We start from the raw sequence: 24,118 nt of genomic DNA on the forward strand, positions 1-24,118 counted from the left end.
AAGCTTGGCTTCCAAAGCTCACACGATTCGTCCATTTAGAAAAAAGCCCACAAATCACAAACACAGTGTGCAATTTCCCTTAAATTATACACGCACATTTTCCCTAGGCCGAGGACGACATGCCACAATTTATTCCTCAAAATCAGCCTCACGGTGGCGCTATAACAGGCCAATTCCTGTTTTTAGCTATAACTGCATCGATCTGTATACAACTTATGTATGCACACATGGAAAAACATTGTACCTGCATCCCTCCAACACGAACCTCCGGCCCAAATCTTCCTCAACAGCCTGTTATAGCGCCACCATGAGGCCACAACCTGACCTGCCCTGGTGGAGACCTGTGCCGATTGGCACTTTGTCTAGTTTCTAAAGTGTAGTTGTTTATTTGGTCTTGTTTCTAAAGTGTAGTTGTTTATTTGGTCACGTTTCTAAAGTGTAGTTGTTTATTAGGTCTTAATTATTTCTAAAGTGTAGTCGTTTATTTGGGCTTGTTTATAAAGTGTAGTTGTTTATTTGGTCTTGTTTATAAAGTGTAGTCGTTTATTTGGTCTTGTTTCTAAAGTGTAGTTGTTTATTTGGTCTTGTTTATAAAGTGTAGTTGTTTATTTGGTCTTGTTTCTAAAGTGTAGTTGTTTATTTGGTCTTGTTTCTAAAGTATAGTTGCTTAGTTGGGCTTGTTTCTAAAGTGTAGTTGTTTATTTGGTCTTGTTTCTAAAGTGTAGTTGTTTATTTGGTCTTGTTTATAAAGTGTAGTGTTTATTCGGTCTTGTTTCTAAAGTGTAGTTGTTTATTTGGTCTTGTTTATAAAGTGTAGTTGTTTATTTGGTCTTGTTTCTAAAGTGTAGTTGTTTATTTGGTCTTGTTTCTAAAGTGTAGTTGTTTATTTGGTCTTGTTTCTAAAGTGTAGTTGTTTATTTGGTCTTGTTTCTAAAGTGTAGTTGCTTAGTTGGGCTTGTTTCTAAAGTGTAGTTGTTTATTTGGTCTTGTTTCTAAAGTGTAGTTGTTTATTTGGTCTTGTTTCTAAAGTGTAGTTGTTTATTTGGTCTTGTTTCTAAAGAGTAGTTGTTTATTTGGTCTTGTTTCTAAAGTGTAGTGTTTATTTGGTCTTGTTTCTAAAGTGTAGTTGTTTATTTGGTCTTGTTTCTAAAGTGTAGTGTTTATTTGGTCTTGTTTCTAAAGTGTAGTTGTTTATTTGGTCTCGTTTCTAAAGTGTAGTTGTTTATTTGGGCTTGTTTCTAAAGTGTAGTTGTTTATTTGGTCTTGTTTCTAAAGTGTAGTTGTTTATTTGGTCTTGTTTATAAAGTGTAGTTGTTTATTTGGTCTTGTTTCTAAAGTGTAGTGTTTATTTGGTCTTGTTTCTAAAGTGTAGTTGCTTAGTTGGTCTTGTTTCTCAATGTTGTATAAACCAGTGGTTCTCATTTTCATGCCATAACCCCCCAAAATGAATGTATTTGTCTGCGGACCCCCATCTTAGGCCATGAGCCAAAATTCCCAAATTGCGCGTTATGCATCCAAAGGGTGGGCAATTTTATTTTCGATTTTCTGACTAGCTGTACATCTCTACTTTATAGTTTGGCATGATAACCATTGCAAACTCGTAGCTTAGTGGTGGTTATCATGCGTTGAATATGTGGATCCCTATATTGTCACCATCAAAATGTCCTAACAAATATATGGATAACTTTTGAACCTTAACTTGTGTCAAGACTAATGAAACCACTTTTCTGCATAATTAAAACATGGGAAATTGTTTGGAATGGTTATTGTACTTGTTCAAAACTTCTATATATGCTTAAATGGCATTTTAATGCAATATTTCCATCCCAAATATGATGATTTTGAAAAAAGCTAGTAAATATACCCATTTTAAAAGTGTATGCTGAGACCCAACATGTTTCTAATGGCAATAGAAAGCTGCCCATCGTTCTAAGCTTCGATTTGAGTGGTAACATGTGGTTGTACCTCCTGACATACTGTCAGAAATGTGATAAGTGATGACATGAGCCAGCGTCCCAAAATTGAGCTATGGTATCAAATGGGCGCGGCAAGGCTTGGTGTTTCTTTCTTTTCTCGTGGGTGGGTGGAGGGCACCCAGGCAGCCCAGCACCCCCCCCCCCACGCACACACACACAGTGCCTCCCCCTCCCCCCCCCCACACACGCACACAAACGCACACACAAGCTGAGAGCCCCTGATTTTGACCTGATAAATCAATGCACAAATAAAGGCACCTGCTGCATTTCATTTAATCCATCCCTCCCTCCATCTCTCAATCCATCCCTCCCTCCCTCCATCTCTCACTCCATCCATCCCTCCCTCCCTCCATCTCTCAATCCATCCCTCCCTCCCTCCATCTCTCAATCCATCCATCCCTCCATCTCTCAATCCATCCATCCCTCCCTCCATCTCTCAATCCATCCCTCCCTCCCTCCCTCCCTCCCTCCCTCCATCTCTCAATCCATCCCTCCCTCCCTCCATCTCTCCACTGGTCAGCAGCATGTGACTAATTAATGAAATGCAGCAGGTGCCTTTATTTGTGCATTGATTTATCAGGTCAAAATCAGGGGCTCTCAGCTTGTGTGTGCGTGTGTGGGGGGTTAGGGAGGGATGGATGGATTGAGAGATGGAGGGAGGGAGGGATGGATGGATTGAGAGATGGAGGGAGGGAGGGATGGATTGAGAGATGGAGGGAGGGAGGGATGGATTGAGAGATGTAGGGAGGGATGGATGGATTGAGAGATGGAGGGAGGGAGGGATGGATGGATTGATAGATGGAGGGAGGGAGGGATGGATGGATGGATTGAGAGATGGAGGGAGGGAGGGATGGATTGAGAGATGGAGGGAGGGATGGATGGATTGAGAGATGGAGGGAGGGATGGATTGACAGATGGAGGGAGGGAGGGATGGATTGGGAGACTGTGGCTCAGGAGGTAGAGCAGGTCGTCCAATGATCCATGGGTCGGCGGTTCGAATCCCGGCTCCTCCTGTCTACATGTCGAAGTGTCCTTGGGCAAGACACTGAACCCCAAATTGCTCCCGATGTGCTGGTTGGTACCTTGCATGGCTTCCGCCGCAATCGGTGTATGAATGGGTGAATGTAATGCACAATCTATGTAAAGCGCTTTGGATAAAGGCGCTATATAAATGCACCATTTATTGAGAGATGGAGGGAGGGAGGGATGGATTGACAGATGGAGGGAGGGAGGGATGGATTGAGAGATGGAGGGAGGGATGGATGGATTGAGAGATGGAGGAGGGAGGGATGGATTGAGAGATGGAGGGAGGGAGGGATGGATTGAGAGATGTAGGGAGGGAGGGATGGATTGAGAGATGGAGGGAGGGATGGATTGAGAGATGGAGGGAGGGAGGGATGGATTGAGAGATGGAGGGAGGGATGGATGGATTGAGAGATGGAGGGAGGGAGGGATGGATTGAGAGATGTAGGGAGGGATGGATGGATTGAGAGATGGAGGGAGGGATGGATGGATTGAGAGATGGAGGGAGGGATGGATGGATTGAGAGATGGAGGGAGGGAGGGATGGATTGAGAGATGGAGGGAGGGAGGGATGGATTGAGAGATGGAGGGAGGGATGGATTGAGAGATGGAGGGAGGGAGGGATGGATTGAGAGATGGAGGGAGGGATGGATGGATTGAGAGATGGAGGGAGGGAGGGATGGATTGAGAGATGTAGGGAGGGATGGATGGATTGAGAGATGGAGGGAGGGAGGGATGGATTGAGAGATGGAGGGAGGGAGGGATGGATTGAGAGATGGAGGGAGGGATGGATTGAGAGATGGAGGGAGGGATGGATGGATTGAGAGATGGAGGGAGGGAGGGATGGATTGAGAGATGGAGGGAGGGATGGATTGAGAGATGGAGGGAGGGAGGGATGGATTGAGAGATGGAGGGAGGGATGGATGAAATGAAATGCAGCAGGTGCCTTTATTTGTGCATTGATTTATCAGGTCAAAATCAGGGGCTCTCAGCTTGTGTGTGCGTGTGTGTGCGTGTGTGGGGGGGGGGGAGGCACTGTGTGTGTGCGTGGGGGGGGGGGGGGGGGGTGCTGGGCTGCCTGGGTGCCCTCCACCCACCCACGAGAAAAGAAAGAAACACCAAGCCTTGCCGCGCCCATTTGATACCATAGCTCAATTTTGGGACGCTGGCTCATGTCATCACTTATCACATTTCTGACAGTATGTCAGGAGGTACAACCACATGTTACCACTCAAATCGAAGCTTAGAACGATGGGCAGCTTTCTATTGCCATTAGAAACATGTTGGGTCTCAGCATACACTTTTAAAATGGGTATATTTACTAGCTTTTTTCAAAATCATCATATTTGGGATGGAAATATTGCATTAAAATGCCATTTAAGCATATATAGAAGTTTTGAACAAGTACAATAACCATTCCAAACAATTTCCCATGTTTTAATTATGCAGAAAAGTGGTTTCATTAGTCTTGACATAAGTTAAGGTTCAAAAGTTATCCATATATTTGTTAGGACATTTTGATGGTGACAATATAGGGATCCACATATTCAACGCATGATAACCACCACTAAGCTACGAGTTTGCAATGGTTATCATGCCAAACTATAAAGTAGAGATGTACAGCTAGTCAGAAAATCGAAAATAAAATTGCCCACCCTTTGGATGCATAACGCGCAATTTGGGGATTTTGGCTCATGGCCTATCTGAACATATTTCCTGTCAGGGACCCGTATCGCTGCGGTGCGCCAGGGGAGTAGAACAAATCATAAAGGACAGACAATAACAGATCCATAACGACGAGTCATACTTACTCATCTCCTTAAGCAGGTAAGTCTTGTTGTGAAGTCTTTCGTTGAGCTCCACAGAATACCACCCGATGTCTTCTGCGGTCATGTTGTCGATGACCAGCCGTCCGGTGTCTGGGTCCAGTGTGGAGCGGTGTCTAAACGCCCCGTAGTAATCCAGACCATGAACCAGATACCACTCCGCTACCAAGTCGCCTCCGTGCCTCCACAGGATGCTGGTGACGCCTTCAGGAACAGAGCGGTAGTCTGGGAACAGTTCCACGCGGATGCCTCCGCCTCGTGGTGGAAGGTATTTCACTCGGTCATCTCTTGGCCCTCCAGCTTTAATTAATACACGTTGGTGTTCTTTAGTGTTTTTGATATTTCAAAGCCCAGAATAACCACTTAAAAAACACTGGTTATGGTTATGAACATTAAATCTTACCAACAAGGAGCTGGATGGTACTGCTGCCCACGTGTGGAACGAGACAGCGGTAGGTCCCGATGTCCAAGAGCCTCACCCCGGTCAGCCTCAGGGAGATGTTACCGTGTTGCAGCTCCTCGTGAAACAGGAACGTCCTCCGTTTGTACAAGAGGTTCACGACGGTGGTAATGGGACGTCCATCTTGGAAAACGTAAACGTTTGGTGGGTTCAGGTCAGCTCTGGTCCAAATCACTGACCGTCTCTCCATGTTGAGCGGAGGGTCAACGAGACACGGAAGGATCACCTCGCCTCCCAGTCTGGCCTGCACAGGTTGAGAGGACCCGTTGACCTGGTGTTGTCCTAAAAACACAACACAGGTTGAGAGGACCCGTTGACCAGGGGCCTGTTTCACGAAACTTGGATGAACTAATCCAGGATTTAGGCCAAAGCCAGTCTTTTTAAATCCTGATCTTTACAGCCTGGTTTATTCCGTTCCACTAAAGCCAAGCGAGGCTCAGAATTGGCTGATTTGGCGAGCCGGGATCAGCAAGCCTGGCTTAATAGACAGTCTGGCTTTTTGTCTCTAGACCCATTCTGTAGAACACAGATTTACTGATCCTTCTTCTTCATGGGGTATTAAGGCAGTTTGCATCCTTAATAGTTGCATTACAGCCCCCTTCTGTATATCTCATTATCTTTACTAATCTATTCAAGACTGATACAAGGACTTAAGCTTCTAAAATAAATACTGCTGCTGAAATTAAAGAGAGAACATACTCTCAATAGTGGATAGACTGAATGATTAACTACCCCAAAAATATAGTTTACATTTTACCACTACTATTAACTTAAAACAGAATTCTTAATATTGTAAGCATAATGATATTGTCGCATTGTGATATTTGGCCATAATAGTGAGGTTCCGTCTCCATGTTAAATTTAGTTGTCATTTACAACTCATGTAAAAGTTTCACTTTCAGTACTAATTTGAAGGTGAGGGTCTATAGAACCATTTTGGTTCGAGTGGCAATCACCAAAATAAAATAATTGGCCTCTAGGGGGCGTAGTCAGGTGCCAACCCCCATCAGCCCTACCAAAATATGTACTGTTGTAACTTTTGATTAAATTATCCAATCTGAACATATGAGATATGTATGGGTTCACAATCAGGAGTAGCATTTGGTACTTAAACCTTATTAGACATATAATATTTGTTTCCACCCAATATTGGTGTATATCCACAAAAATAGCAGGAAAAACGAGCTAAAAACTAGTAGTGGGGTCCCTAGACAGACCGTCATTTACAACTCAACAAAGGTTTAACTTTCACTTCTAAATGACCTATAGAACAATTTTAGTTCGAGTGGCAAGTCTACAAATTAAAAAAATATATATTTTTGCCAAATTTCCAAAATGGCCAAAATCGGAATTATGTTTATTTGAAAAATGTCTTAATTTTCTTATATTGCTGTTTCTTCTTTGTTTTTCTTGCTATATCAAGTTAAAGTTAATCCTGTGTGAGGAATCAACTGGATTTCAAATATTAATGTTTTGAATAATCTGATATAGAAAAAAAATAAAGATGGCTGCCATTGAATTATTACATTACGCCTAACTTCTATCCTGTTGAACCTAGAATGGTGATGTTGGTGCCTATACCTATGTTATCATGAATGACTAATTGTATAAAAACAAAATACATATAATAGGACAATATATACTATTTCACACAAATGAGACAATGCAGTACATAATTATGTGGGGAACAGGTGTGTCTTAATTGTTCAGACTTGGTAGCTTGTTAGTTATAAGACTAAGCATACTGCAGAAGAGCATGAGCTGCACTGATTGCTCTCTTGTGGTATTGATATTTTGAAGGTAAGCAAAAAAGTTAAACATGTCATGAAGGATCCTAAAGTGTTTTTTATGAATATGGACAGTCATGTGGGATAATCAAGTGGCCAAAGTACTACATCCCAATAGCATGAGCTAGCATTAACCAAAGTAGCCTGTAGCTATAGCACAGACTAAAACTAAAGGCTACCTACAGTATAGCAATTATGCTGAGGAAGAAATTGTGTTTTCATTATTTTCATTATTATTACAATGGTAAATGTGAATGTAGCTATATGCACTGCTGACTGTTTTCTTGTATCTATTATATATGTTGAGGCAAACTGTTAAAAGGTTATATAATAATATAGTAATATAATATTTTCTATATTTTTTCATGATATGACCCTAACAGAAAACTAAACCTGGATAAAGTATGTGTTTGTTATGGCTGGGACAATGAAATGGCAGTTGTGCATTTTGTGCCAAAAGCAAACTGAGGAAAGACTTGTTTGCCCTCTTGCAAATCCAGTTGCCAGTCGCAGAGAAGGAGCCTACACAGACATCATAGGCCTTGCAAGTCAGTTCAGAGCAATTGACGCTTCTCCCCACCCAGACGTTGAACTTCCAGATGCAGAATCCATGAAGCTAAATCGTGCATTCTGGCATACAACTTGTCCGCATCTGTATAGGGCAACAGCACTTGACAGTGCAAAAAAAAGGCATTCTGGAGGTGCTGTGGCATTGGCAAGAAGATCATGCCGGACTGGTGCACCTGTTAATCGTAATAAATGTCTCTTTTCTGGTGAAGAAACGCAGCAGACCATTCGTTCCAGAAGGTAGAATTAACTCACCCAAGAGATAAAGGACAAGGCAGTTGCGCTGGGAGAAGACCGTATAGTGGCTCAATGACTATCCATATTCATAAAAAACACTTTAACTTTTTTGCTTACCTTCAAAATATCAATACCACAAGAGATCAATCAGTGCATATATATATATATATATATATATATATATATATATATATATATATACATAACACAGGAGTGGTGTATTATATTCCAATATCTAACTTTAGTTCCCCACATAATTATGTACTGCATTGTCTCATTTGTGTGAAATATTATATATTGTCCTATTATATGTATTTTGTTTTTATACAATTAGTCATTCATGATAACATATGGTATAGGCACCAACATCACCATTCTAGGTTCAACAGGATAGAAGTTAGGCGTAATGTAGTAATTCAATGTACATTGGCAGCCATCTTTATTTTGTTTCTATATCAGATTATTCAAAACATTAATATTTGAAATCCAGTTGATTCCTCACACAGGATTAACTTGATATAGCAAGAAAAACAAAGAAAAAACAGAAATATAAGAAATTTTCTCAAATAAACATAATTCCGATTTTGGCCATTTTGGAAATTTGACAAAAATAAATATTTTTTTTAATTTGTAGACTTGCCACTCAAACTAAAATTGTTCTATAGGTCATTATCTACAAATTAGAAGTGAAAGTTAAACTTTTGTTGAGTTGTAAATGACGGTCTGTCTAGGGACCCCACTACTAGTTTTTAGCTCGTTTTTCCTGCTATTTTTGTGGATATACACCAATACTGTGTGGAAACAAATATACGTGTAATAAGGTTTAAGTACCAAATGCTACTCCTGATTGTGAACCCATACATATCTCATATGTTCAGATTGGATAATTTAATCAAAAGCTACAGTAACAGTTTACATATTTTGGTTTGGCTGATGGGGGTTGGCACCTGACTACGCCCCCTATAGGCCAATTATTTTATTTTGGTGATTGCCACTCGAACCAAAATGGTTCTATAGACCCTCACCTTCAAATTAGTACTGAAAGTGAAACTTTTACATGAGTTGTAAATGACAACTAAATTTAACATGGAGACGGAACCTCACTATAACTCCCTCCTCTGAGGGAGCTACCTTTGGGGAAGGGGGTTGTTGTCCAGACAGGGGCCAGACTGGTGAGGGTCATGGGTTCATGTAGCATGCCAAAGTTTGTGCTATTGGGCGTTTAAGTTAAATAACTCAGAAACTACAAAACATTTCAAAGTAAAAAGTTCCAGCATGTGTCTCCACAGAAAGCTGCATTTTACAAAGTGTGAATGGAGTTTCTAGGTGAAAGTGATTTTTTGAAGTGCCACTATCTGCCTATAAATGTCTCAAATTTGAAAGCACTATATTTCTAAAACTATGAAACATTTCAAAGATTCCTTTTCAGGCACACATGTCCACCGTAGGATGAACCTAAATAGGTTTGAATGGGGTTTCTAGGTGTAAGTATGTAGGTGAAACGTTACAATGGTAATATGTTGTAAAACAATGAGTAATGGTAATATTTAGTGGTTTTCACTTTTACAAAAAAATAAAAAAAATAATATAATATAATATAATATAATAATTATTCTTAACCGTGCACTTGCACGACAGCAAACCTATTAATGGGGTACATTCACCAAAAGCAGCTGATCTACAAGCTCACAAGCTGTCATGATGTTGTGCAGCCTATATATTTTGGTTATTTGATTTTATATAGTGCTTAAATTAGTCCTTTAATGCAGACCGATACAAATAAGGCAACATATACCCATAATAATTGAATAAATCTGGAAAACATCATTGGTTTGTGATCAGTTTGACTGCTTAATGAACAGTAAAGACATCAGGATTAGGTTAAACCTGGCTGTTAGCCTGGTCCGGAGCAGGCTAAGTCCAAAGCATTAGTTTCCATGGTAACTAATGTAGCATCACTTTCATGAAACCGAATCAAGCCTCAACATATCCAGGTTAACTGGTTAAATTAATCTGGCAAGATCAACCAGCTTTCATGAAACCGGTTAAGCACTGATCCAGGATATATTAAGCCAGGATATGTGTTAAAGCCCGGCTTAATCTCTAATCCAAGTTTCGTGAAATAGGCCCCTGGTGTTGTCCTAAAAACACAACACAGGTTGAGAGGACCCGTTGACCTGCTGGAGTCCTAAAAACACAGCACAGGTTGAGAGGACCCGTTGACCTGGTGGAGTCCTAAAAATACAACACAGGTTGAGAGGACCCGTTGACCTTTGACCTGGTGGAGTCCTAAAAACACAACACAGGTTGAGAGGACCCGTTGACCTTTGACCTGGTGGAGTCCTAAAAACACAATGCTGTCACGTGAGCTAGAGCAGTGGTTCCCAAAGTGGGGTCCGGGGACCCCCAGGGGTCCTTGAGGCAGTTCCAGGGGGTCCCCAGCTAAATGATAGTTTGGAACCAAATGGACACTCATGGGTCTGTAACTCTGAGTGTACAAATGGGCCCTTATGGGTCTGTAACTCTGAGAGTGTACAAAGTGATTCAAATGGACCCTTATGGGTCTGTAACTCAGAGAGTGTACAAATGGAACCAAATGGACCCTTATGGGTCTGTAACTCTGAGAGTGTACAAATGGACCCTAATATAAATTGGGGGTCCCAGAGATAGAAATGTGTTTAAAGGAGAATGCCATACTTAAAAGGCTTTCTTACCTTTCTTTGTTTGTTACGTCCCCATCAAAGAGGTCCAGGTGTTATTTTGTGCAAAAGCTCCTTATTGGCTATTTCCCCTACCATAAGACCTAAATGAATTGCATTGAATTGAATGGGATGTATGAGGTGTTGTGCTAATTTGCTTATTTCCATCGAAATAAGTAGTAAAGTGTGCCGCTTGGGATATTATTTACATTATGAAGAGAGGATATATACATTTTTTTTTAAATTTTGAGCGATGGAAATAAGCAAATTAGCACAACACCCCATACATCCCATTCAATTCAATTTCATTTAGGGCTTATGGTAGGGGAAATAGCCAATAAGGAGCTTTTGCACAAAATAACACCTGGACCTCTTTGATCGGGACGTAACGACTACAAATAACACCTGGACGTCTTTGATGGGGACGTAACGACTACAAAGAAAGGTAAGAAAGCCTTTTAGTATGGCATTCTCCTTTAAATGGGGGTCCGTAGACTAATGCATGTCAAACGGAGGGTCGTTGAAATTAAACGGTTTGAGGACCACTGCTATAGAGCCCTAAAAGTCTTCTCTTATGGGGGTCCCTGGCATAGCTTTAATCTTATCTTATGGGGGTCCCTGGCATAGCTTTAATCTTATCTTATGGGGGTCCCTGGCATAGCTTTAATCTTCTCTTATGGGGGTCCCTGGCATAGCTTTAATCTTATCTTATGGGGGTCCCTGGCATAGCTTTAATCTTATCTTATGGGGGTCCCTGGCATAGCTTTAATCTTCTCTCATGGGGGTCCCTGGCATAGCTTTAATCTTCTCTTATGGGGGTCCCTGGCATAGCTTTAATCTTCTCTTATGGGGGTCCCTGGCATAGCTTTAATCTTCTCTTATGGGGGTCCCTGGCATAGCTTTAATCTTCTCTTATGGGGGTCCCTGGCATAGCTTTAATCTTCTCTTATGGGGGTCCCTGGCATAGCTTTAATCTTCTCTTATGGGGGTCCCTGGCATAGCTTTTCAATTGGTGCTCAATTAGTGTCACTTTTGGGGGCTAAACAAGTGATGTGGGGGAGAGTAATTTAAAACGGATAGACAAAGAGTGTGTATTAAATGTAGTATAGCATAAAATAACATAAAATGTATAGTCACGATTCACCGATCCAGGATGACTTGATTCTACGCTTAAAATAATTTATATACGGTAAATATTTTTTGAAAATCTCATGGGGGGAAATAATGAATGGCCTATTTTTAAGTGGAACCACCACAAAATGGCCTAGTGTATTTAACTTTGTGTTTTAGGAACTGAGGGACAGGGCGAAGGGGATCGGCCAATAGGAAAGGTGTAGTCTAGCAGTTTGTCAATAATCTGACCTTTTCAGCATTTTGACATTTTTACCTCCTCTATGATGATTTCCTGTTTTGACTTTATAGTCGTGTATATATTCGTACGTCTCTAAATGTTTTGATGAATTGAAAATGGTGGGCCCTGTAATACGGCTTGCACTCTCTCAAGTAGGGATTTTCCCAGTGGTTAATTTCACTGATGTGTACAACCTTTATTCATATAGTTGCAAATGTATTAATTAAACTAGAAACAAAATTTCAAGAAATTTTACTGGGTGCCTGAAGCTCGCCAAGACTGTGCAGCATTTGAGCAACGGACCACCATTTGATGACATTTAGCCTCTCAGAAGGGTCCATATGGTTACATGTGAGCCAGGTCTCCCCATTGACTTTCAATTTATTTATTGCGCATTAAGTTGCCACCAACATTCTAATGCTAACATGCTAACATGCTAATGCTAACATGCTAATGCTATCATGCTAATGCTATCATGCTAACATGCTAATGCTAACATGCTAATGCTAACATGCTAATGCTAACATGCTAATGCTATCATGCTAACATGCTAATGCTAACATGCTAACATGCTAATGCTAACATGATATCATGCTAACGCTAACATGCTAATGCTATCATGCTAACATGCTAATGTTAACATGCTAATGCTAACATGCTAATGCTATCATGCTAACATGCTAATGCTATCATGCTAACATGCTAATGCTAACATGCTAATGCTATCATGCTAACATGCTAATGCTAACATGCTAACATGCTAATGGTAACATGATATCATGCTAACGCTAACATGCTAATGCTATCATGCTAACATGCTAATGTTAACATGCTAATGCTAACATGCTAATGCTATCATGCTAACATGCTAATGCTATCATGCTAACATGCTAATGCTAACATGCTAATGCTATCATGCTAACATGCTAATGCTAACATGCTAACATGCTAATGCTAACATGATATCATGCTAACGCTAACATGCTAATGCTATCATGCTAACATGCTAATGCTAACATGCTAATGATATCATGCTAACATGCTAATGCTAACATGCTAATGCTATCATGCTAACATGCTAATGCTAACATGCTAACATGCTAACATGCTAATGCTAACATGTTAACATGCTAACATGCTAATGCTAATATGCTAACATGCTAATGCTAAGATGTCTGAGCTGTAAGGGTCCATTTGGTTTCGTTCAGGGGGGCGGCCCGGTTCCGGCGAGCCGCCTTGCTTCTGAAACGGTCGAGAAATGACAGAGTTACGTGTTTCCCCGATTTTCTCCATTGACTTTCAATGTGTGTGGGTGCGTGCACATTTGTGCATGTGCATGCATGTGCGTTCTTGTGTGCACGTGTGTGAGAGGTGGTCAACTTGACCTTGAATCATTAACAAAGTATCAATTTCACCTGGGCTAGGGCTAGTCTATGCGAATGCAACCACTATTGAAAGTTAAAAGCACACTGTGAGCCAGGTCTCCCCATTTACTTTCAATGGGGTATTTTGTCTACGTTTATTGCGCATTATGTTGCCACCAACATTCTAATGCTAACATGCTAATACTAACATGCTAGCATGCTAACATTTTAATGCTAACATGCTAATGCTAACATGTTAATGTTAACATACTAACATGATAATGCTAACATGCTAGCATGCTAATGCTAGCATGATATCATGCTAATGCTAACATGCTAATGCTAACATGCTAATGCTATCATGCTAACATGCTAATATGCTAACATGCTAATATGCTAACATGCTAATGCTAACATGCTAATGCTATAACATGCTAATGCTAACATGCTAATGCTATCATGCTAATATGCTAACATGCTAATGCTATAACATGCTAATGCTAACATGCTAATGCTATCATGCTAACATGCTAATGCTAACATGCTAATGATATCATGCTAACATGCTAATGCTAACATGCTAATGATATCATGCTAACATGCTAATGCTAACATGCTAATGCTAATATGTTAACATGCTAATGCTAACATGCTAACATGCTAATGCTATAATGCTAACATGCTAATGCTAACATGCTAATGCTATCATGCTAACATGCTAATGCTAACATGTTAATGCTAACATGCTAATGCTAACATGCTAATGCTATCATGCTAACATGCTAATGCTAACATGCTAATGATATCATGCTAACATGCTAATGCTAACATGCTAATGTTAATGCTAACATGCTAATGCTAACATGCTAATGCTAATATGTTAACATGCTAATGCTAACATGCTAACATGCTAATGCTAACATGCTAATGCTAACATGCTAACATGCTAATGCTAACATGCTAATGCTAACATGCTAATGCTAACATGCTAATGCTATCATGCTAACATGCTAATGCTAACATGCTAATGATATCATGCTAACATGCTAATGCTAACATGCTAATGCTATCATGCTAACATGCTAATGCTAACATGCTAACATGCTAACATGCTAATGCTAACATGTTAACATGCTAACATGCTAATGCTAATATGCTAACATGCTAATGCTAAGATGTCTGAGCTGTAAGGGTCCATTTGGTTTCGTTCAGGGGGGCGGCCCGGTTCCGGCGAGCCGCCTTGCTTCTGAAACGGTCGAGAAATGACAGAGTTACGTGTTTCCCCGATTTTCTCCATTGACTTTCAATGTGTGTGGGTGCGTGCACATTTGTGCATGTGCATGCATGTGCGTTCTTGTGTGCACGTGTGTGAGAGGTGGTCAACTTGACCTTGAATCATTAACAAAGTATCAATTTCACCTGGGCTAGGGCTAGTCTATGCGAATGCAACCACTATTGAAAGTTAAAAGCACACTGTGAGCCAGGTCTCCCCATTTACTTTCAATGGGGTATTTTGTCTACGTTTATTGCGCATTATGTTGCCACCAACATTCTAATGCTAACATGCTAATACTAACATGCTAGCATGCTAACATTTTAATGCTAACATGCTAATGCTAACATGTTAATGTTAACATACTAACATGATAATGCTAACATGCTAGCATGCTAATGCTAGCATGATATCATGCTAATGCTAACATGCTAATGCTAACATGCTAATGCTATCATGCTAACATGCTAATATGCTAACATGCTAATATGCTAACATGCTAATGCTAACATGCTAATGCTATAACATGCTAATGCTAACATGCTAATGCTATCATGCTAATATGCTAACATGCTAATGCTATAACATGCTAATGCTAACATGCTAATGCTATCATGCTAACATGCTAATGCTAACATGCTAATGATATCATGCTAACATGCTAATGCTAACATGCTAATGATATCATGCTAACATGCTAATGCTAACATGCTAATGCTAATATGTTAACATGCTAATGCTAACATGCTAACATGCTAATGCTATAATGCTAACATGCTAATGCTAACATGCTAATGCTATCATGCTAACATGCTAATGCTAACATGTTAATGCTAACATGCTAATGCTAACATGCTAATGCTATCATGCTAACATGCTAATGCTAACATGCTAATGATATCATGCTAACATGCTAATGCTAACATGCTAATGTTAATGCTAACATGCTAATGCTAACATGCTAATGCTAATATGTTAACATGCTAATGCTAACATGCTAACATGCTAATGCTAACATGCTAATGCTAACATGCTAACATGCTAATGCTAACATGCTAATGCTAACATGCTAATGCTAACATGCTAATGCTAACATGCTAATGCTATCATGCTAACATGCTAATGCTAACATGCTAATGATATCATGTTAACATGCTAATGCTAACATGCTAATGATATCATGCTAACATGCTAATGCTAACATGCTAACATGCTAATGCTATAATGCTAACATGCTAATGCTAACATGCTAATGCTATCATGCTAACATGCTAATGCTAACATGTTAATGCTAACATGCTAATGCTAACATGCTAATGATATCATGCTAACATGCTAATGCTAACATGCTAATGCTAATATGTTAACATGCTAATGCTAACATGCTAACATGCTAATGCTATAATGCTAACATGCTAATGCTAACATGCTAATGCTATCATGCTAACATGCTAATGCTAACATGTTAATGCTAACATGCTAATGCTAACATGCTAATGCTATCATGCTAACATGCTAATGCTAACATGCTAATGATATCATGCTAACATGCTAATGCTAACATGCTAATGTTAATGCTAACATGCTAATGCTAACATGCTAATGCTAATATGTTAATATGCTAATGCTAACATGCTAACATGCTAATGCTAACATGCTAATGCTATCATGCTAACATGCTAATGCTAACATGTTAATGCTAACATGCTAATGCTAACATGCTAATGCTATCATGCTAACATGCTAATGCTAACATGCTAATGATATCATGCTAACATGCTAATGCTAACATGCTAATGTTAATGCTAACATGCTAATGCTAACATGCTAATGCTAATATGTTAACATGCTAATGCTAACATGCTAACATGCTAATGCTAACATGCTAATGCTAACATGCTAACATGCTAATGCTAACATGCTAATGCTAACATGCTAATGCTAACATGCTAATGCTAACATGCTAATGCTATCATGCTAACATGCTAATGCTAACATGCTAATGATATCATGTTAACATGCTAATGCTAACATGCTAATGATATCATGCTAACATGCTAATGCTAACATGCTAACATGCTAATGCTATAATGCTAACATGCTAATGCTAACATGCTAATGCTATCATGCTAACATGCTAATGCTAACATGTTAATGCTAACATGCTAATGCTAACATGCTAATGCTATCATGCTAACATGCTAATGCTAACATGCTAATGATATCATGCTAACATGCTAATGCTAACATGCTAATGTTAATGCTAACATGCTAATGCTAACATGCTAATGCTAATATGTTAACATGCTAATGCTAACATGCTAACATGCTAATGCTAACATGCTAATGCTAACATGCTAATGCTAACATGCTAATGCTAACATGCTAATGCTATCATGCTAACATGCTAATGCTAACATGCTAATGATATCATGTTAACATGCTAATGCTAACATGCTAATGATATCATGCTAACATGCTAATGCTAACATGCTAATGATATCATGCTAACATGCTAATGCTAACATGCTAATGCTATCATGCTAACATGCTAATGCTAACATGCTAACATGTTAATGCTAACATGCTAACATGCTAATGCTAACATGCTAACATGCTAATGCTAACATGCTAATACTATCATGCTAACATGCTAATGTTAACATGCTAATGTTAACATGCTAACATGCTAATGCTAACATGCTAATGCTAACATGCTAACATGCTAATGCTAACATGCTAATGCTATCATGCTAACATGCTAATGCTAACATGCTAATGCTAACATGCTAATGCTATCATGCTAACATGCTAATGCTAAGATGTCTGAGCTGTTAGGGTCCATTTGGTTTCGTTTGGGGGGGGGGCGGCCCGGTTCCGGCGAGCCGCCCTGCTTCTGAAACGGTCGAGAAATGACAGAGTTACGTGTTTCCCCGATTTTCTCCATTGACTTTCAATGTGTGTGTGTGCGTGCACATGCGTGCATGTGCGTTTGTGTGTGCGCGTGTTTGAGAGGTGGTCAACTTGACCTTGAATCATTAACAAAGTATCAATTTCACCTGGGCTAGGGCTAGTCTATGCGAATGCAAACACTATTGAAAGTTAAAACCACACTGATTCAGTGAGAGAACGTATGTCCGAACAAATTGCTCTATCGCAAAAAGTAAACGTCAAATGCGATTTTTGTTTTCGCCGTGAGTGACCCGAGACATTGAGGTACGCCGTGTGCGATCGTGGTATTGGTACGATAAAAAACGTGGTTATGAGAGCGAGTTAAGAAATTGTGTTTGTGATGAAAAAACTGCTGACTCATTCATGCATTTCACATGGAGTTGTATGACACATTATGATGGTACACCTGTCGCTTTCAGGGCTGTAGTTCATGTACCGTATGAATTTGGGCTGTGGTTGTGACATTGGGTGAAAGAGGACGAGTGTGGCTACAAAATGACCGAAACCCATGCGTGTAAAGTTAATATTTTGGCCGTGAGGACGATTTGTTCGGAGAATTTCGCTACAGTCTTCAGATTGGCTTCTCCCTCTGACCCACTCTCTCTCTGGCCGTGCGACACTGAGAGTCGAGATTTTTGCTCAGACCACACACACTTTGGACTGCGATAGCGGGCAAACCGTGCAACGTATTCGAATTCCGTCTGAACCACAACAAAGTCGATGGCCTCGTGTGCTGTTTGAGGTTTAACTCGTGTTTCTACGTAACATTATGCCAGAGCAATGTGGCTCCAAAGTAACGTGTCGTTTTCTGTTTTTACCCGCGTTTCCCCATTGACTTTGCATGGGGCATTTTTCGCGTCGTTTATTGCGAATTACGTCGGCACGGTAACCCGAAACGGAAAGAAAAGCACAAGCACACCATTCCCGGCCGAGCCGCACGTTTCGATGTATATATTGTGGGGCTTTGGTAAACCGTGCGGCCGGCCATAGAGGTCAAAGTTTCGGAACATATATTACGATAATTATTCTGGGTGCCTGCCATGCAATGGCAGAAACACAGGTTGAAATCCGCAACACATACTTAATCGTAATCATCAAGACACGAAACTTTGACGTCTATTCTGGGTGCCTGCCATGCAATGGCAGAAACACAGGTTGAAATCCGCAACACATACTTAATCGTAATCATCAAGACACGAAACTTTGACGTCTACGGCCGGCCGCACGGTTTACCAAAGCCCCACAATATATACATCGAAACGTGCGGCTCGGCCGGGAATGGTGTGCTTGTGCTTTTCTTTCCGTTTCGGGTTACCGTGCCGACGTAATTCGCAATAAACGACGCGAAAAATGCCCCATGCAAAGTCAATGGGGAAACGCGGGTAAAAACAGAAAACGACACGTTACTTTGGAGCCACATTGCTCTGGCATACTGTTACGTAGAAACACGATTTAAACCTCAAACAGCACACGAGGCCATCGACTTTGTTGTGGTTCAGACGGAATTCGAATGCGTTGCACGGTTTGCCCGCTATCTCAGTTCAAAGTGTGTGTGGTCTGAGCAAAACTCTCGACTCTGTGTCGCACGGCCAGAGAGAGAGCGGGTCAGAGGGAGAAGCCAATGTGAAAACTGTAGCGAAATTCTCCGAACAAATCGTCCTCACGGCCAAAATATTAACTTTACACGCATGGGTTTTGGTAATTTTGTAGCCACACTCGTCCTCTTTCACCCAATGTCACAACCACAGCCCAGATTCATACGGTACGTGAACTACAGCCCTGAAAGCGACAGGTGTACCATCATAATGTGTCATAGAACTTCATGTTAACTGCTTGAATGAGTCAGCAATTTTTTCATCACAAACACAATTTCTTAACTCGCTCTTATGACCACGTGTTTTATCGTACCAATACCACGATCGCACACGGCGTACCTCAATGTCTCGGGTCACTCACGGCGAAAACAAAAATCACATTCGACTTTTACTTTTTGCGCTAGAGCAATTTGTTCGGACCGTATGTCTGAACAAATTCTCTCATTGAGTCAGTGTGTTTTTTACTTTCAATAGTGGGTGCATTTGCATAGCGTATCCCAGCTGAAAATGATACATTGTTAATGATTCAAGGTGAAGTTGACCACCTCTCACACACGAACGCACACGCACGCACATGCACACATGTGCACGCACACACACACACACATTGAAAGTCAATGGAGACAATTGGGGAAACGCGTAACTCTGTCATTTCTCAACCGTTTCAGACGCGGGGTGGCTCACCAGAACCGGGTTGCCCCCCTGAGCGCACACACACACACGCACGCGCACGCACACACACAAACCCTGTCTTCCTATTGGCTGGCCTTTACACAGCTCCAAATATTGCTTACAACATGCTACAGCCTCAAACTTTGGTACATGGACGTAGACCATCAAGAGGAACAAGCTGTAATGGCTTAATTGCTTAAGCCCCGCCCCTCTGTATTCCTATTGGCTGGCCTTTACACAGCTATAACTTGTGTTTGCAACATGCTACAGTCTTGAAACTTGCTCCATGCACTTAGACCAAGTTGACCACCACTCGCGCGCACATGCACACATGTGCACGCACACACATTGAAAGTCAATGGAGAAAATCGGGGAAACACGTAACTGTCATTTCTCGACCGTTTCAGAAGCAGGGCGGCTCGCCAGAACCGGGCCGCCCCCCTGAACGAAACCAAATGGACCCTTACAGCTCAGACATCTTAGCATGTTAGCATTAGCATGTTAGCATTAGCATGTTAGCATTAGCATGTTAGCATTAGCATGTTAGCATGTTAGCAGCATGTTAGCATGTTAGCATTAGCATGTTAGCATTATATCATTAGCATGTTAGCATTAGCATGTTAGCATATTAGCATGTTAGCATTAGCATGTTAGCATGATAGCATTAGCATGTTAGCATTAGCATGTTAGCATGATAGCATTAGCATGTTAGCATGTTAGCATTATAGCATTAGCATGTTATCATTAGCATGTTATCATTAGCATGTTAGCATGTTAGCATTAGCATGTTAGCATTAGCATGTTAACATTAGCATGTTAGCATGATAGCATTAGCATGATAGCATTAGCATGTTAGCATGATATCATTAGCATGTTAGCATTAGCATGTTAGCAGCATGTTAGCATGTTAGCATTAGCATGTTAGCAGCATGTTAGCATGATAGCATTAGCATGTTAGCATGATAGCATTAGCATGTTAGCATGTTAGCATGATAGCATGTTAGCATTAGCATGTTAGCATGATATCATTAGCATGTTAGCATTAGCATGTTAGCATGATAGCATTAGCATGTTAGCATTAGCATGTTAGCATTAGCATGTTAGCATTAGCATGTTAGCATTAGCATGTTAGCATGATAACATTAGCATGTTAGCATTAGCATGTTAGCATTAGCATGTTAGCATTAGCATGTTAGCATGTTAGCAGCATGTTAGCATTAGCATGTTAGCATTATATCATTAGCATGTTAACATTAGCATGTTAGCATGTTAGCATTAGCATGTTAGCATTAGCATGTTAGCATTATATCATTAGCATGTTAGCATATTAGCATTAGCATGTTAGCTTGATAGCATTAGCATGTTAGCTTGATAGCATTAGCATGTTAGCATGATAGCATTAGCATGTTAGCATGTTAGCATTAACATGTTAGCATGTTAACATTAGCATGTTAGCATTAGCATGTTAGCATGATAGCATTAGCATGTTAGCATTAGCATGTTAGCATTAGCATGTTAGCATGATAGCATGTTAGCATTAGCATGTTAGCATGATATCATTAGCATGTTAGCATTAGCATGTTAGCATGATAGCATTAGCATGTTAGCATTAGCATGTTAGCATGATATCATTAGCATGTTAGCATATTAGCATTAGCATGTTAGCTTGATAGCATTAGCATGTTAGCATGATAGCATTAGCATGTTAGCATGTTAGCATTAGCATGTTAGCATGTTAACATTAGCATGTTAGCATTAGCATGTTAGCATGATAGCATTAGCATGTTAGCATTAGCATGTTAGCATTAGCATGTTAGCATGATAGCATGTTAGCATTAGCATGTTAGCATGATATCATTAGCATGTTAGCATTAGCATGTTAGCATGATAGCATTAGCATGTTAGCATTAGCATGTTAGCATGATAGCATTAGCATGTTAGCATGTTAGCATTAGCATGTTAGCATGTTAACATTAGCATGTTAGCATTAGCATGTTAGCATGATAGCATTAGCATGTTAGCATTAGCATGTTAGCATTAGCATGTTAGCATGATAGCATGTTAGCATTAGCATGTTAGCATGATATCATTAGCATGTTAGCATTAGCATGTTAGCATGATAGCATTAGCATGTTAGCATGTTAGCATTAGCATGTTGGCATGATATCATTAGCATGTTAGCCTTAGCATGTTAGCATGATAGCATTAGCATGTTAGCGTTAGCATGATATCATGTTAGCATTAGCATGTTAGCATGTTAGCATTAGCATGTTAGCATGATAGCATTAGCATGTTAGCATTAGCATGTTAGCATGATAGCATTAGCATGTTAGCATGTTAGCATTAGCATGTTAGCATTAGCATGTTAGCATGTTAGCATGATAGCATTAGCATGTTAACATTAGCATGTTAGCATTAGCATGTTAGCATGTTAGCATGTTAGCATTAGAATGTTGGTGGCAACGTAATGCGCAATAAACTAAGACAAAATACCCCATTGAAAGTCAATGGGGAGACCTGGCTCACATGTAACCAAATGGACCCTTCTGAGAGGCTAAATGTCATCAAATGGTGGTCCGTGGCTCAAATGCTGCACAGACTTGGCGAGCTTCAGGCACCCAGTAAAATTTCTTGAAATTTTGTTTCTAGTTAAGTATGTGTTGCGGATTTCAACCTGTGTTTCTGCCATTGCATGGCAGGCACCCAGAAAAACTGAGCATGTATGTTTGATATACGGCCAAACCTCATTTGAACGAATATATTCAGAGTATACTCTTCATTAGCAAACTGTAAATAAAGTACCAAACGAAAAAGAAAAAAACTCTTTTTTCCCCCGCTGGGGGGGGGGGGGGGCACTCACTGGCCCTGTTGTAAACAAGTGTAATGCTTTATGCTGTCGTCCACTCACAGTTAACAGTCTTTGTATTGAGTTGTAGGCTACTTGAAATGTAGGCTACTGTAATTATTCTGCAAGCTGTTAATCAATAAATCAAATCAAATCAATACACATTCATAAAAAAGAACTGAAAACGAGTACACATTCAGTATTTTTTACCGTATCTTAACAGCAGCTTTTCCCACTGCGTGCGAGGCTTTACAGTTTCCCGAAAATAAACAAAAAGCGACTCGACTGTATGCACTGGGCCAGGGCTATAGCCCACTTCCCCCGGCCGTGCACACTGACTGCAGCTGAGCCCTGCTACAACTCCCAACATCTACGAACGCTAAATATAAAGATGCTTTGAGTTTACACCGATGGTCCGACTGTGGCCTACGGGGTGCTTGTGCACTGTGTTAGTCCGTAGTTTTCAATACATAAGTGGTTTATAATGTCAGCGAGGCATACGGGGTGCTTGTGCAATGTGTTAGTCCGTAGTTTTCAATAAATAAGTGGTTTATAATGTCAGCGAGGCATACGGGGTGCTTGTGCAATGTGTTAGTCCGTATAGTTTCAATACATAAGTGGTTTATAATGTCAGCGAGGCATACGGGGTGCTTGTGCAATGTGTTAGTCCGTAGTTTTCAATAAATAAGTGGTTTATAATGTCAGCGAGGCATACGGGGTGCTTGTGCAATGTGTTAGTCCGTAGTTTTCAATAAATAAGTGGTTTATAATGTCAGCGAGGCATACGGGGTGCTTGTGCAATGTGTTAGTCCGTAGTTTTCAATAAATTCGTGGTTTATAATGTCACTTACGGACGGCTGCAATTCAAAACTGGCCCCCGTAAAATCTGAATCCCCCCTTTTCTCCTCACTCACTGTATATATGTTTCTTTTCCATTTTTACCTCCTTTATGATGAATTCCTGTTCTGTTCTTTAACTACATAGAAGTGTCTATTTGTACGTCTCTAAATGTTTTGATGAATTGAACACGGTGGACCCTCTTCTTGTAAACAAGTGTACCCGGATGCGCTCCCTTATAGCTCCCTCACTAGGAAGTTCCGACAGAAATCAGCCACAGACTGGATTTCTTTATTGAAAACTACGGACTAATATTTATACATTGTAGGCTACAAGCAAAACATCTCAAAATCCATCAACTTCATCTACGATAAAACAAAAACAAAAAAACAATCTAAATCTTAGGCTACCGTTAGCGATAGTAGCACACGCCCAGGTCAGGACTACAACAACAACAACGCAGTGAGTCGAGTGTAAATATACAGTTGTATACAGTATATCGTTTAATACCTCTCACAGGTGATGTGTAGTAACCGCTGGGTCTGCTCCCCAGCATCATCACCAACATGTAGAAATACATCCTCATAGTCCAACAGCAACAACCCGTCTCTAGTGTGACCGAGAGAGAGACAGACGCCATCGTTACACTCCCGAC

At 40.4% G+C, this 24,118-nt stretch overlaps 1 protein-coding gene across 1 annotated transcript; it reads right to left on the reverse strand.

The window, feature by feature from the left end:
* Nucleotides 1-4,717: 4,717 nt before the first annotated feature.
* Nucleotides 4,718-24,118, reverse strand: LOC310873964 (butyrophilin subfamily 1 member A1-like; the record flags this gene model as incomplete). The annotated part of the gene is made up of 3 exons (XM_083786583.1): nt 23,974-24,118; nt 5,228-5,566; nt 4,718-5,124 (listed from the first exon to the last, which is right to left on the reverse strand). Exons 1-3 carry the CDS (start codon nt 24,101-24,103, stop codon nt 4,718-4,720), a joined length of 876 nt encoding a protein of 291 aa, XP_083642709.1. The 5' UTR covers nt 24,104-24,118.

This window comes from Protomyctophum parallelum (assembly GCF_964188405.1).
Source record: "Protomyctophum parallelum genome assembly, chromosome: 16".
Lineage (NCBI taxonomy): Eukaryota > Metazoa > Chordata > Actinopteri > Myctophiformes > Myctophidae > Protomyctophum > Protomyctophum parallelum.